Source organism: Leucopleurus acutus, assembly GCF_964270905.1.
Source record: "Leucopleurus acutus genome assembly, chromosome: 5".
Lineage (NCBI taxonomy): Eukaryota > Metazoa > Chordata > Mammalia > Artiodactyla > Delphinidae > Leucopleurus > Leucopleurus acutus.
Genome location: NC_139147.1, coordinates 56009554 through 56025954, shown reverse-complemented (window position 1 = coordinate 56025954; position 16401 = coordinate 56009554). Strand labels below are relative to the sequence as shown.

The 16401-nt window shown below is 36.0% G+C and overlaps 1 protein-coding gene across 1 annotated transcript in view; it reads left to right on the top strand.

The window, feature by feature from the left end:
• The window catches only part of MORC1 (MORC family CW-type zinc finger 1), a gene marked incomplete at its 3' end in the record, with an annotated part of 179341 nt that overhangs the window by 118128 nt on the left and 44812 nt on the right, over window positions 1-16401 (top strand). Inside the window, exons 18-20 of the mRNA XM_082839835.1 lie at window positions 6413-6478; window positions 7452-7697; window positions 15235-15339. Of these exons, the coding sequence (XP_082695961.1) occupies window positions 6413-6478; window positions 7452-7697; window positions 15235-15339 (417 nt within the window). The remainder of the gene's footprint in view (window positions 1-6412; window positions 6479-7451; window positions 7698-15234; window positions 15340-16401) is intronic.

Below are 16401 nucleotides of genomic sequence, written 5' to 3'. Positions count from 1 at the left end.
TTGCTTGTGGAAAAAAAAAACTTGCCTAAACTCTTATCCTCTACCTACCCTTCCTATAGAAAATTCTGGGAAAGAGCTAGTCCTGGAAAACCTAACTCTTATAATGATGTATTTAAGAAACAAACTAGTAGCATAGCTAAATATCTACAAAAAAAAGAAAAAAATCCAGTAAAATATGAATATGGCACCATATAAATATATAACATATAAATATCATAAACAAAAAGGAAACAAAATCCAGTAAGATATAAATGACAAAAAAGGAGCAACTACATCCGTTGCTGATAAAAAAAAAAACTCTTAGCAAATCAGGAACAGAAGAAAACTCTCTCAATGTGATAAAGGACATCTACAAAAACCTTACAGCAAAAATTGTACTTACTAGTGAAAGACTAAAATCTCTCCCCTAAGATCAGGAATTAGACAAGGAGGTTTGCTGTCATCACTCCAATTCAGCATTTACAGGAGGTTCTAGAAGTACAAGAAAGACAGAAAAGAAAAGGCATTCTGACTGCAAAGGAAGAGGTAAAACTGGTTCTTTTCAGATGTGATAGTCTATGCAGGAAATTGAATGGAATCTGTTAAAAAGTTACTGGAATTGGTAAAATGAGCTTAGCAAAGTTGCAGCGTTCAAAATCAGTATATAAAAATCAACTATTTTGACTTACTAGCATCAGACAATTGTAATTGAAATTTTAAAATATAATACCATTTCCAATAGCATTAAAATACATGAAATACTTCAGGAAAAATTTGACAAAAGATGAGTAAGACCTGCACTGAAAACTACAAAACACTGATGAAAAAATTAAATAAAGCAAATAAATAGAGAGGTAACCTACGTTCATGAGTTTGAAGACCCAATATTGTTAACATGTCAGTTCTCTCTAATAGGTCTATAGATTTAACCCAATGTTAATCAAAATCCAAGCTAGTTGTTTGTGGTTTTTTTTTTTTGTAGAAATTGTAAAATGTATAAAATTCATATGGAGTGCAGAGGATTTAAAATAACTTTGAAAAAGAACAAAGTTGGTGGGGTTGACACCATCTAATTTCAAGGCATTATAAACCTGTGGTAATCAAGACAATTTGGTATTGGTGTTAAAAGAGACAAATAGAGCCATGGGACATAATAAAGAGTACAGAAATAGACTCATACATTTGTGGTCAATTGTTTTTCAACAACGGGACCAATACATTTCATTGGGAGAAAGAAATAATCTTTTCAACAAATGATACCAAAACACTTGGATAGTCATATATACCTCAAAATAATGAACCTTGACTCTTACCTCAAACCAAATAAAAATTATGGGAAATGCAGCATAGGCCAAATGTAAAACCTGAAACTATAAACCTTCTAGAAGAATGCGTGGGAAAAAATTTTAGTGGCCTAGGGTTTGGCAAAGATTTCTTAAATATGATACCAAAAGCATGAGCTATAAAAGAAAATTTAACAAATTTGACTCCATCAAAATTTAAAAACTTTGCTCTTCAAAGGACACAAGAAATCAAAAAATCAAGCCACAGACTGGGAGAAAATATTTACAAAACTCTATCTGATCTGGACTGATATCTAGAATGTATAAAGAACTTTAAAAACTCAATAATAAGACACACAACACATTTAAAAAATAGGCAGTTTTGAGACTCTAAACAGAGGACTCAGCTGAGCCACACTGTACTTGGGCTTCTGCCCTATAGAACTGGTACTGTCAGTTCTTCCTATTGTCCCTCCAACCTGAGGGCTCTAAGAGCTTCCTGCTTTTGCTAACATCTAGGGTACCTTCCATCTGCTGGTAGTCTTCTTAGCCTCTTCCATCTCTTCTGTTACCAATCACTGTAGTAAATTCCTTCTGTTCTAAAAGAGTGGGAAGAACATTTGAACAGACATTTCACTAAGGGAGATATACAGACAGCAAATAAACACATGAATGTAAGCATACGTCTACACAAAGACTTATACTTGTATGCTCATAGTAGTTTTTTAAATTTTTTTAAATTTTTTAACATCTTATTAGAGTATAATTGCTTTACAATGGTGTGTCAGTTTCTGCTTTATAACAGAGTGAATCAGTTATACATATACATATGTCCCCATATCCCCTCCATCTTGCGTCTCCCTCCCACCCTCCCTATCCCACCCCTCTAGGTGGTCACAAAGCACCGAGCTGATCATCCTATGCTATGTGGCTGCTTCCCACCAGCTATCTATTTGACATTTGGCAATGTATATATGTCAATGCTACTCTCTCACTTTGTTCCCAGCTTACACTTCGCTCTCCCTGTGTCCTCAAGTCCATTCTCTATGTCTGCATCTTTATTCCTGTCCTGCCCCTAGGTTCATCAGAACCATTTTTTATTTTTTTAGATTCCATATATATATATGTATTAGCATATGGTATTTGCTTCTCTCTTTCTGACTTACTTCACTCTGTATGACAGACTCTAGGTCCATCCACCTCACTACAAATAACTCAGTTTCATTTCTTTTTATGGCTGAGTAATATTCCATTGTATATATGTGCCACATCTACTTTATCCATTCATCTGTCGATGGACATTTAGGTTGCTTCCATGTCCTGGCTATTGTAAATAGAGCTGCAATGAACATTTTGGTACATGACTCTTTTTGAATTATGGTTTTCTCAGGGTATACGCCCAGTAGTGGGATTGCTGGGTCGTATGGTAGTTCTATTTGTAGTTTTTAAGGAACCTCCATACTGTTCTCTATAGTGGCTGTATCAATTTACATTCCCACCAACTGTGCAAGAGGGTTCCCTTTTCTCCACACCCTCTCCAGCATTTATTGTTTCTAGATTTTTTGATGATGGGCATTCTGACCGGTGTGAGGTGATACCTCACTGTAGTTTTGATTTGCATTTCTCTAATGATTAATGATGTTGAGCATTCGTTCATGTGTTTGTTGGCGATCTGTGTATCTTCTTTGGAGAAATGTCTATTTAGGTCTTCTGCCCAGTTTTGGATTGGGCTGTTTGTTTTTTTGATGTTGAGCTGCATGAGTTGCTTGTAAATTTTAGAGATTAATCCTTTGTCAGTTGCTTCATTTGCAAATATTTTCTCCCATTCTGAGGGTTGTCGTTTGGTCTTCTTTATGGTTTCCTTTGCTGTGCAAAAGCTTTGAAGTTTCATTAGGTCCCATTTGTTTATTTTTGTTTTTATTTCCATTTCTCGAGGAGGTGGATCAAAAAGGGTCTTGCTGTGATTTATGTCATAGAGTGTACAGCCTATGTTTTCCTCTAAGAGTTTGATGGTGTCTGGCCTTACATTTAGGTCTTTAATCCATTTTGAGTTTATTTTTGTGTATGGTGTTAGGGAGTGTTCTAATTTCATTCTTTTACATGTAGCTGTCCAGTTTTCCCAGTGCCACTTATTGAAGAGGCTGTCTTTTCTCCACTGTATATTCTTGCCTTTACCAAAGATAAGGTGACCATATGTGTGTGGGTTTATCTCTGGGCTTTCTATCCTGTTCCATTGATCTATATTTCTGTTTTTGTGCCAGTACCATACTGTCTTGATTCATAGTAGTTTTGTTTGTAATAGCCAAACACTGGAAGTCACCCAAGTGACTATCAATAGGTGAAAGGACAAATTGTGGTATGTCCGTTCAGTGGAATACAACTCAGCAATAAAAAGGAATGAACATTGATCCACAAAGCAATATGGATTAATTTCAAAATAATTCTTCCTAGTGAAAGAAACCAGATGAAAAAGATTTATGATTCCACTTAAGATAAAATTCTAGAAAATGCAGATGATCTATGCTGAGAGAAAGCAGATCAGTGGTTGCCCATGGGTGGGATGGGGGTAGGAAGAGGTGTAGGGAGGGGTCAGAAGGGGGGAGCTCAAGGAAACCTTTGGGCATAGTTAACTATAGCAAACACTCTATGATATATACGAAAGTTATTAAGAGAGTAGATCCTAGGAGTTCTCATTACAAGGAAAAACTTTTTTCTTTTTTTATTGTATCTATATGAGATGATGGATGATAACTAAACTTATTGTGGTAATCATTTCACAATATATGTAAGCCAAGCCATTACCTTAAACTTAATGATGTATGACAATTATATCTCAAAACTAACTGGAGGTGGGGAAGGAATACAATGCAGCTGTAAAAAGGGAATGAAGAAGCTTTTTAAGTACTAATAGAGAAAGATCTGTAGGATATATCCTTAAGTAAAAAAGAAAGATGCAGACTGTGTGTATAATATACTACCATTTTTCCCCACCTCAGAAAATCAGGGAAACCGTATGTATATATGCTTGTATTATAGATGACATATAAGCAAATCTCTGGAAAAATAAACAAGAAATAAGTAGCAGTGGTTACTTGTTAGTAGAATATGAACTGGACAAATAGAGAATGGAGTAATAAGGAGACTTAAAAATACACTTTTAAAAATATATGTTTTTCCATGTGAATCTGTATTTATAATGAGAGATATCTATATAAACATCCAGAAAAATGTCAGGGGAGTATAGAAGTTAAAGCAATTAATTTTCCTTTGAGGAATAGGAGGAGGAATTCGGAGTGGGTAATACTTGAACTGAGACTTGAAGAATGAGTCAAATTCGACAACTGGAGAATATCAGAAAGGTCATTCCAGGCAAAGGAAATGGGTGATACAAGGGCACGGGGACATGAAAGTGAACCTGAGGAATAGTAAATGTGACTGAGCATTTAGTGTATGAGGGCAACAAGGGGTGTCAGATGGAGGGAAGGAGGTTCAGAAGAAGAATTTAGAAAGTTAGTTGCAACCGTTTGAAAGCCGCTTGTATGTCATGCTAGGTGCTGTTTGGCTTTATTTAATAAACTTGAATTGAATGTGGTCTGTGTGCCACACCATGTGGCAGGTGCTACCGAAATGAGACTCTGTCTTCTAAGCTAGTGGTCTCAGTCCTGACTGTGTATTAGAATCACTCAGAGAGCTTTAATAACTACCGATGCCAGGCCCCATCCCCACATAATTGAATTAGAATGTCAGGGTGTAAGGACTTGGCATCAATAGTTTTTTTTAAAGTTTTACCAGGTGATTCTAAGCAAATGCATCCAAGTTTGAGAATTCCACCTCCCCTTCTCCTTCCCCCTCTTCTTCTCTCTTGTCTTCCTTATTTTAATGAAGTGAATAATATCGTGTAGAAAGGGGTTGTGGCACAGGTCTAGAGAAGTCTCTGAACTGGAAGCAAGAAAATGAGGTTATAGAAAATAGTTCAAGCAAAAGACGATAAAGTCATTTAAACAGGGAGGTGACTTGAGACTAGTGTAAACCTGTGGACTGAGAGTGATTATTAGCCCAGCACAGCCTAGCTTGAATGTCTGGGTGTTTGGTGATGTTACTAGTCAAAAGAGGGACTGCACGAGGAAGTACAGATTGGGGGGTGGGTACAGGTACACAGGTGAAATAATTCAGGTTTGGAAGGGTTGCCTTAAAGGTACCTACAACTTATAAGATGCCACCAAGGGCCATTTGGATCTCAGGACAGAGGAAAAGGCCCTATTTCAACATCTATGCAGACCATTCACACTGGAAAAATTTTCAGCAGCTCCAACCCTTAACATCCAACCCAAACTGGAGTCAGGACTCCAGTTTGGATGTTAGGGTATTAACAAGAGCAAGGTAAATTTTCTGTGCTAGAGAGCGTGGACACTGTGCTAGATACCACGATGGCATCTGTGGCACAGCGAAAGAAAGTGGGTGCACCAAAAAGGAGGTGCAAGCGGATCCCCTAACCAGGGTCTCATTCCAAGGGGAGTGACCCTGGGTCTGGGGTGCAGGCCCACGTTACTCTTTATGTTCTCTTTGAATATTTCATTAACATCTCATCATTTTAGTGTAACAATTATCACATCAAAATATTAGCTTAGAAGGTGCTTCTTTTTCAGGAAAAACAAATGCTTTCTCTCTCTACTTATGCCTCTGAGTACAAGGCAGGAGTTGGTTGCTGAGGGTAAGGCAGCATCTCAGTTATTAGGGACACAGTTAAGGCCAGTCTATCCTCAAAAGTCCCTTGAAGCTCAGGCCCAGAGCTCTGAACTATACAGAGCTGTTGCTGAAGGTCAAGATTTATTCCAGATGCTGGGACCTACAAAGGGTCTCCAGAGAGGGGAGATGAGGGCTGTGGAGACAGTGTTTAATACAGTGGCCCCTTGTATTGCTTTTAAGACATTTGATCAATAATACTTCGTTGGATTGTCTTGTACTGTCCAGTCGCTACCAGTCAGACATCATTGCTCTATGTCTAAACTGAAAGGGACTCCTTAGTAATGATTGGTGAGAGTATGTGATCTTGGCGCTTCTTTAAGAAATGAAGAATATTGAATTATTTTAATATGTCAGTTGAAAGTTATTTTTACTTACATTTGTCTAATGATTTTTTTCCATAATAGCCTCAGTTTATACCAACAATTAGGATCCCTGAGTTCACTACCACCTGCCAAACTTCAGCACCTAAGGTGAGCAATTAAAGTGGAATTGAGCCATTTGTAACATTTCCCATATGAAGGATAAGACTTATCAAGGGCTAAATGTCATCATGGTTTAATAGGTTCAGAAAGTGAAGCACTGTTACATATTTTTTCACTGTCATCATTTTTTTCTTATTAGAGTAATACATGTTTATTAGGAAAAACTCAGAAAATAAAATATAAATAAGAAATTTAAATCACCCATTGTTTTACTGCCTGGAGACATTGACCATTTTAAATATTTTGATGTATTTATAATTGTATCTTTTCAGTATATCCTTTCCAATATATTTCAAGATATATTTCATAGAAAAATATATATTTGTGTATTATATAAAATTATACATTTAAAATCAGAGAGAGTGTGTGTTTGTCCTTGGATATATATTTGCCTAGAAATATGTTGTGTACGTAATTTCTACATTGTTTCTTGTTTCTGCTAAATGTCATATTATATTCCTCAAATGTCTGTTATTATCTAAAATTTAAAAATTTTCAAACCTTTAGAGTTATACCAATCACACACAAAAAATTATGGAAAACTCTTTATAATTTTGTTTCTTCACATTTCTTAACAGGCAAATGGTGGGATTGATAAACCCCAGCCAAACTTCAGATGAATAGATTACTGACCTATATGCACCAGGGATCCAAAAGCAAGAAAGTCTTTGTTGGGGAGGAAGTCAGGAAGCACAGTGTATTCTCAATTTGCATCCTCAAAATCAGAAAGTTTCTTGACTCAGCTGAGCTCTGCTATATCAAATTCTGAATGAGCCATTACAGCTGTATACATTTGCCAACGTATTTGCAACATACATTTGCCAAAATTCTAAGCTTCTGATTTTTAAAATTTTTATTAGAAATAAATATCATCTAATGTCATAAGATTATAAGGGAAATGGTAATTAATTATAAATAAGCCAGCTGCCAAAAATTAAAAGCATGTTCTTTGTTATTTAAGGGAAATACGAAAATTCAGAGAATCAGGCCTTCCGGTGATGACTTGATGCATGAGTCTCTTTCATCCTTTGAGCTTTCGGTCAACCATAGAGACTGGAAAAGTAACACAGGAGAGGCGGATTCCGGTGTAGAGTATGTTTCAGAGACTAAAATTACGAAGAAGCCTATGCAGAAGAAAGTGAAACCTCAACAGTGGAGACATCCAGCCACCCTGCTGGAAAATGTCAAACTAGCTGAGAGATCCCAGGTGTTTTTTTTTTTTCTTCTCTTATTCATAAAATGTATAGTAATTCACTTTTCCAGGAATAGCATTCTGAAGGGTTTTGCTTCATTTTCACATTTTTAAAGCACTCTAATTATAGCATACACATTGTAATCTGATTTTCCTGGACAAGGTCCCAATTTCTTTTTTTTTTTTCTATATTCTCTCTTTTGGAGCAAAAGTCAGGTTGCTAATATCAGCACCGAAGGGGCTCCTAAAGAACACCTCTGTGGGATAAAGATTTTAATCTGTATTTAAGAGAGAAATATTTGTATAGGATAAACCTGTAATCTTGAGGATTTTGCATTCAATGCTCTATAGCAAAAATGCTTAGCCAAATTTTACATAAGTAGTTATCCCTGTAGTCAAAGTTCTGGAAAAATGAGATGTGATGTTGATAATAGAACTAAGTGCTGAGCTTGATTTTAATGAATGTACCACCCTAGAATTTCCACGTATCTAAGTGAGTTTGTTTCTTTTAAAAGGAATCATTACACTTTTATTCTTACAAGGTTACACTTATTTAATTCCTCTTTGAGAATCTGCCCTCAGATTCAGTATATAACAGTAACAACACTTACAACTGAGTGGGCATTTACCCTGTGCCAGATTCAGTGTTAAATGACTACAGATATTATCTCACTACCTTTTTAAAAATCTTTTATAAGCCAAAATTTATTGCCTAGTTTATCTGCCTTCTTAATCAAATTTGACTTCTAATATCTTTTGACTGTTTCCAAAAATTAAATTCACCCTTAAAGGGTGAATATGGGGCACATGGAAAATATTCAAATGAGTTACCATAGGTTCTGAAAGCAAGAAACTAATTTGATTAGCAAATATCCACTGAGCCCTGTGTAAGATACTGTGTTAAGCATGGTGGGAGACAAGATTTCAGGCATGGTTCTTTCAGAAGGAATTATTCTGAATAATAGTTACATTACAGAAATATCTCACACATTTGTGAGATATCTTTGTAATATCTTTGGAAAATGGTATGGATTCTTGAAAATCTTTAGTGATGGAGACTCATTACCTCCTAAGGCAGCCTTTCTCATTTCGTTTTTGGGTAGCTCATTCTCTTAAAATATTTGAAATCCAGTTCCCTATAATTTTGAAACTTTGGCCTTAAGTCTTTTCTTGAGACTATAGAAGAAGCTAAGCTGAATCTGTCTACAATCTTCAGAATTTTACTTCAAATTATGTATCATATTTGAATGTAAAAATTCATCTGTTCAGCAGATACTCAACTTCTGCTATGTCTAAAAAACTTCATGCTTATAGTATAAAAAGTAGTTGCTATTACTTTATAGTTATATCTCCTTTAACCCCTGATTTCCATTCATTAGCTGTGGAATTTCAAGATTTGGGATTTGTAGGCCTATTTTGTGGGTGGATTGCATGCTCCAAAAACAACGTACAAGTGATCGCAAAGTTGAAGTGAGCCCAGGTGTTAGAATAACACATTTTAGGCTTTAAATATGGAGATTCATATAGGTATATGTGAATATATATATGTATATATATAAAAAATCATCTATTATGTGCCATTCAGTATGCCAGCCAGCTACAGGGGATTCACCTATGAGCAAAATCACATATGGTCCCAAGCCCCCACTGAACTTATAGTCTAGTGATGGAGACAGACAATCCAATGATTATACAGACAAATGTGAACTGCTACTGTGGTAATTTTTATGAAATAGTAGCATGAGTCCTTGTAATAGGAGATTTGACTCTGGGAGGACAGAGAAGTCTTCCCTGAAAAAGCAATGACATATAACTTTTAGGATAGAATTCCAGCTAAGTGGGTAAGAGGGGAGGAAGAGCATTTCCAATCAATGCAAACATCATTTGCTAACGAGGGAACATGTAATACAAAGTAACTTAAGAAGACAACTAAGCTATGGTGGGGCAGAGAGGGAAAAGGGGGCTGTGGTGTGATCAGAACCATGCAGGCCTATAGGCTTTGATAAGTGGTTTTGTATTTATCCTGAAAGCAATGGGAAACTACTGAAGGGTTTTAAGCAGGGAAGTGGTGTGATCTTATCTTCCTTTAGAAAAGATTGCTTTGGTTGAGTATGAAAGATGGATTAGTAGAGAGCAGAGTGAATGTGGGCAGAGCAGTTAAAAGGCTATTGCAATGGCCCTGTGGGGAAATAACGGTGTGGGTGAGGGTGATCCTGTGGAGTGAAGAGGAGTGGATACTTTGTTCCTTGTGTGTTTGCCTTGAGGAGGGAGCACTGACCTGTTTGTTGAGATATTGGGTGTAGATGGTCAGAGAAGCTGAATTCTGTTGAGAGGCTAACTCAAACAGGCAAAGGCCTAAAAAGTCCATTGACTTAATGACTTAGTGGTAATAGGGATGACCACAGGAAGAATTTTATTGTTGTTGGACTAGAGAGAATAGAAACCAGGTTAGAATGGATTGATTAGCAAGTGGAAGGTAAAGAAATGAAGACATGTTGTACGTCAACTCTTGGGAAGATAAGTTTACCTCAGAAGATAGTCTATACTAAGAAAATCTGGAAGTGAAGTGGATAGATCAGAAGACTGTGAAATTTTTGATAAGAACTTGAAAAATGAATTTAGTCAGGTTTAAACTGCAATTCAAAAGGCTTTTGATTACTTGAGGATTATTTGCAGTACATTCTAATCTCCTATCCAGTTAACACAACAATAGGCATTACCACTTCCATACAGAGGAAGTACAGGAAGTGTGATTAATTTTGATACTAGCCTAAGTAGATGAAATTAGGAAGACAGGCTAAACACTCCAACTAAATCTTATTATGTGTCCCAAAAGCTTGATAAAAATGGCTCCGGAATTAGCCAGTGTTTTACCTTATATATACCACAATTCAGCTCTCTTAATACAGGTAATTAATTAATTGTTCTTCCTAGAGAATTGTTTTATCACATACTTGAATTTCTCAGAAGATTCCACTTTTTTAATACTAATCCCCCCCCACCATTTCCTGAAGATGGGGCTCCCAATAAAAATAATGTATTTCTTTCCTACATCTGCAACTTTTAATTCCTTTGAATTTTCCCTTAGTTTCCTTGATTAATTCATTTCACTCAACAAACGTTTATTAAGCATTTACTCTGGGCTGGGTGCTGTGGACTCAGAGATAAATAAGACAGGTTTTGCCCTCAAGAAGTTGAGTCTACCTCTAGCCATTCCAATCAAAGGAGACCTTTCCCTGTATCATAAGTTTTTCATTCCAGTGGTTTCTCACCTTTTCAAGTATGAAGAAACACTTTTCAATATCAAAAAGTGACTGCATTTAGGTCTTTAATCCATTTGAGTTTATCTTTGTATATGTTGTTAGAGAATGTGCTAATTTCATTCCTTTACATGTAGCTGTCCAGTTTTCCCAGCACCACTCATTGAAGAGACTGTCTTTTCTCTATTGTATATTCTTGCCTCCTTTGTCAGTAATTGACCATAAATGCATGGGTTTATTTCTGGGCTTTCTATCCTGTTGCATTGATCTATGTGTCTGTTCTTGTGCCAGTACCATACTGTTTTGATTACTGTAGCTTTGTAGTACAGTCTGGAGTCAGGGAGCATGATTCCTCTAGCCTCTTTGTTCTTTCTCAAGATTGTTTTGGCTATTTGGGGTCTTTTGTGTTTCCATACAAATTAAAACATTTTTTGTTCCAGTTCTGTGAAAATGCCATTGGTAATTTGATAGGGATTGCACTGAATCTGTAGATTGCCTTGGGTAGTATGGTCATTTTAACAGCATTGATTCTTCCAATCCAAGAACACGATATATCTTTCCATTTGTTTGTGTCATCTTCAGTTTCTTTCATCAGTGTCTAATAGTTTCCAGAGTACAGACCTTTTGCCTGCTTAGGTATGTTTATTCCTAGGTATTTTATTCTTTTTGATGTGACGGTAAGTTGGATTGTTTCCTTAATTTCTCTTTTTGATATTTCATTGTTAGTATATAGAAATGCAGCAGATTACTGTATATTAATTTTGTATCCTGCAACTTTACCAAATTCATTGATGAGCTCTAGTCATTTTCTGGTGGTGTCTTTAGGATTTTCTCTATATAGTATCATGCCATCTGTAAACAGTGAGTTTTACTTCTTCCTTTCCAATTTGGATTCCTTTTATTTCTTTTTCTTCTCTGATTGCTGTGGCTAAGACTTCCAAAACTATGTTGAATAAAAACGGTGAGAGTGGGCACCCTTGTCTTGTTTCTGATCTAAGAGGAAATGCTTTCAGGTTTTCACCATTGAGTAGGATGTTACCTGTGGGTCTGTCATATTTGGCCTTTATTATGTTGACGTATGTTCCCTCTATGTCCACTTTCTGGAGAGTTTTTTATCATAAATGGATGTTGAATTTTATCCAAAGCTTTTCCTGCATCTATTGAGATGATCATATGGTTTTTAGTTTTCAATTTGTTAATGTGGGGTGTATCACGTTGATCGATTTGCAGATATTGAAAATTCTTGCATCTCTGGGATAAATCCCAGTTGATCATGGTGTATGATCCCTTTAATTTATTGTTGGATTCAGTTTGCTAGTATTTTGTTGAGGATTTTTGCATCTATGTTCATCAGCGATATGGAACTGTAATTTTGTTTTGTGAGATCTTTGGTTTTGGTGTCAGAGTGATGCTGACCTCATAGAATGAGTTTGGAAGTGTTCCTTCCTCTGTAATTTTTTGTAATAGTTTCTCAAGATAGGTGTTAACTCTTCTTTAAATGTTCGATAGAATTCACCTGTGAAGCCATCTGTTCCTGGACTTTTGTTTGCTGGGAGTTTTTTAAATTACTGATTCAATTTCAGTACTGGTAATTGGTCTGTTCATATTTTCTATTTCTTCCTGGTTCAGTCTTGGGAGATTGTACCTTTCTAAGAATTTGTCCATTTTTTCTAGGTTGTTCATTTTAATGGTATATAGTTGTTCATAGTAGTCTCATAATCCTTTGTATTTCTGTGGTGTCCATTTAATTTCTCCTTTTTCATTTCAGATTTTTTTTGATTTGGGCCCTCTCCCTTTTTTTCTTGATGAGTCTGGCTAAAGGTTTATCAATTTTGTTTATCTTTTCAAAGAACCAGCTTTTAGTTTCATTTATCTTTTCTATTTTTTTTCTTTTAGTCTCTGTTTCATTTATTTCTGCTCTGATCTTTATGATTTCTTTTCTTCTATTAAACTTGGGTTGGTTTGTTCTTCTTTCTCTAGTTCCCGTAGGTGGAAAGTCAGGTTATTTGAGATTTACCTTTCCTGAGGTAAGCTTGTATTGCTATAAACTTCCCTCCTAGAGCTGCTTTTTCTGTGTCCCATAGGTTTTGGATCATTGTGTTTTTGTTTTCATTTATCTCTAGGTATTTTTTGATTTCCTCTTTGATTTCTCCAGTGATCCACTAGCCATTTAGTAGCATATTGTTTAGCCTCCACGTGTTTCTGTTTTTTGCAGTTTTTTCCTTGTAATTGATAATAAAATAAACTCAAAATGATTAAAGACCTAAATGTAAGACCGGATACTATAAAAATCCTAGAGGAAAACATAGGTAGAACACTCTTTGACATAAATCACAGCAATATTTTTTTTGATCTGTCCCCTATAGTAATGGAAACAAAAGCAAAAATAAATAAACGTAACCTAATTAAACTTAAAAGCTTTTGCACAGCAAAGGAAACAGTAAACAAAATGAAGGGACAGCCTACAGAATGGGAGAAAATATTTGCAAATGATTTAACCAACAAGGGATTAATCTCCAAAATATAAAAGCAGCTTATACAGCTCAATATCAAAAAAAACAAACAACCCGGTCAAAAAATGGCAGAAGATCTAACTACTGTATACATTTCTCCACAGTAGACATACAGAAAGCCAACAGGTACATGAAAAGATGCTCAATATCACTTAACATTAGGGAAATGCAAATCAAAACCATAATGAGATATCACCTTACACCTGTCAGAATGGCTGTCATCAAAAAACCCACAAATAACAAATATTGGTGAGAAAAGGGAATGCTTGTACACTGTTGGTGGGAATGTAAATTGGTGCATTCACTGTGGAAAACAGTATGGAGGTTTCTCAAAAAACTAAAAATAGAACTACCCCATGACCCAGCAGTTCCACTCCTGGATATATATTTGAAAAAACCAAAACACTACTTTGAAAAGATACAAGCCACCCCAATGTTCATAGCAGCATTATTGACAATTGCCAAGATATGGAAGCAACCTAAGTGTCCATCAACAGATGAATGGCTAAAGAGGAGGTGGTTCATATATATACAATGGAATACTACTCCACCATAAAAAAGAATGAAATGTTGCCATTTGCAGCAACATGAATGGACTTTGAGGGCATTATACTATGAGAAATAAGGCAGACAGAGAAAGGCAAATACTGTATGATATCACTTATATGTGGAATCAAACAATACAACAAACTAGTGAGTATAACAAAAAAGAAGCAGACTCACAGATATAGAGAACAAGCTAGTGGTTATCAGTGGGGAAAGGGAAAGGGGGGCAATATAGGTGTAGGGAATTAAGAGGTACAAACCACTAATGTATAAAATAAGCTACAAGGATATATTGTACAATACTGGGAATATAGCCAATATTTTATAAAATGTATGTTGAAACTGTCAAAAAAATTTTTTTAAATGACTGCAGACATCTCACATGATACTAGGCATATTCAGTATCTACTGATTAAGAACAATATAATAGGGACTTCCCTGGTGGCACAGTGGTTAAGAATCTGCCTGCCAATGCAGGGAACACGGGTTCAAGCCCTGGTCCAGGAAGATCCCACATGCTGTGGAGCAACTAAGCCCATGCACCACAACTACTGAGCCTGGGCTCTAGAGCCTGCGAGCCACAACTACTGAGCCTGTGTGCCACAACTACTGAAGCCCATGCGCCTAGAGCCTGTGCTCTGCAACAAGAGAAGCCACTGCGATGAGAAGCCTGCACACTGCAATGAAGAGTAGCCCCTGCTCACCGCAACTAGAGAAAGCCTGCTCACAGCAACGAAGACCCAACGCGGTCAAAAATAAATAAATAAAATAAATAAATTTATTTAAAAAATAATAAAAGAAAGCCATCATAGACATTTTGAAATGAATATATATCTTATTTCCCCCAGCGACATCGGCATAAATTTTAAGAACAATGTATATATCCATACGAGACATTATATATTCAGTATATAGACAGTAATTCATGCGGATTCTTTGCAAAATACTACAAGCCCTTTGATTCACCATTGGGCACTATAATCTACACCACACTTTTCATACTTAACTTGCATTATAATATTATGTCGTTGTTGTTTTCTATTATTTAGACTTCACATGTGAATATCTAAGTCATACTTCTTGAAGGCAAAGATCAAAAAATGAGTTTCCTCTGTTTATCCTACAGAAGTCAGCAGTTACTAGAGGCTGAAGAAGGAAAGAGTGAAGGTGGTTTAATGTGTACCACTGATTGCTACTAATCCTTGTATATTTTTTGTTAATACCTTGCTATAGGCCTCTTCCTGGGAAATGAAGAGGAAGCAGAGACAAAACCCTGTGCAGGAATGTAAGGCTCTGATTGAAGTTGAAACCAGCAACAGCAATTTGGATATAATCCAGGTGAGATAAACTTTACTGACTAAATGACGCCTTGAAATTTATTCACATCCATAAAGATGAGAGGAATCCGAGAAGCATTTCACATTAGTGCCTCAAGTAACTGAAACGTTTAATTGAATAACCTAGTTTTTAGGTGAAGAAACAAGACTCAGAAAGTTTTTTGCTTGCCTAAAGCTACAGGAACTAGTAAAAATACAACTGGGACTTATACCTCCTGACCACTAGTTCATAATGCTTTTCATTTTAGTTATCAGGGTGAGAAAGCTTTAATATTATGTTAATGTGTATGCGTGTGTATATATAAAACTGAAAGTTCATCTCAAAACCTGCATGCCCAAATCCAAAAAGCCTCTGAACCTTTCTGTAATTCACAGTGTGGATTCTCACCAGAAAGTATAATTGTAATCTGACTTAAATTAGGCCACTGCCATAGGTCCTGGTAAGGGAAGTCTTTTCAAGAAATATGGACATACTTTCCATTTACTTCTGTAGGTTGTGTATCCCTGATTCTAACTTGGTAGTCAGTTTCAAAGACCTACATATCTGGACTACTGTACCCTAGACCCTAGCAGAGTTGCCTTCCCTCAGTGAACCAGGTGTAAAAGCCCTTAGCGTATAGGAAGAATCGACTCAAGGAATATGAGCAACACTTCATCTGTGAAGCCATGTTAAAGACACTGTCCATTATGTTATAGAGAGCCCTTTGTGTTATAATAAAAGGTTCATCTGAATGTTTAAATTTAATATCAGGAAAAAATCAATTTCATATTTTTTATCAGAATATGAATTTTATTACTCACTGTATTTCTCTTTATACCTCAGTTGCCAAGAAGCTTATAACTAAATTTCAATTGAAATAAGAAGAACTATAGTTGCCATGATTGTTGTTATTTTCCGACATAATAATATAAGTGAGAGTATTCAGAAAAAGGCCTGTGTCATTATACATGTCTTAAGGTAAATTACCTCAAAATGCTATTTAGGATGGTGGATTAAGTTTCAATTATAAATGAGCCAATGAGGAGCATAATGTCTTCTGACTTTAGCCTAATTTTTGTGCTC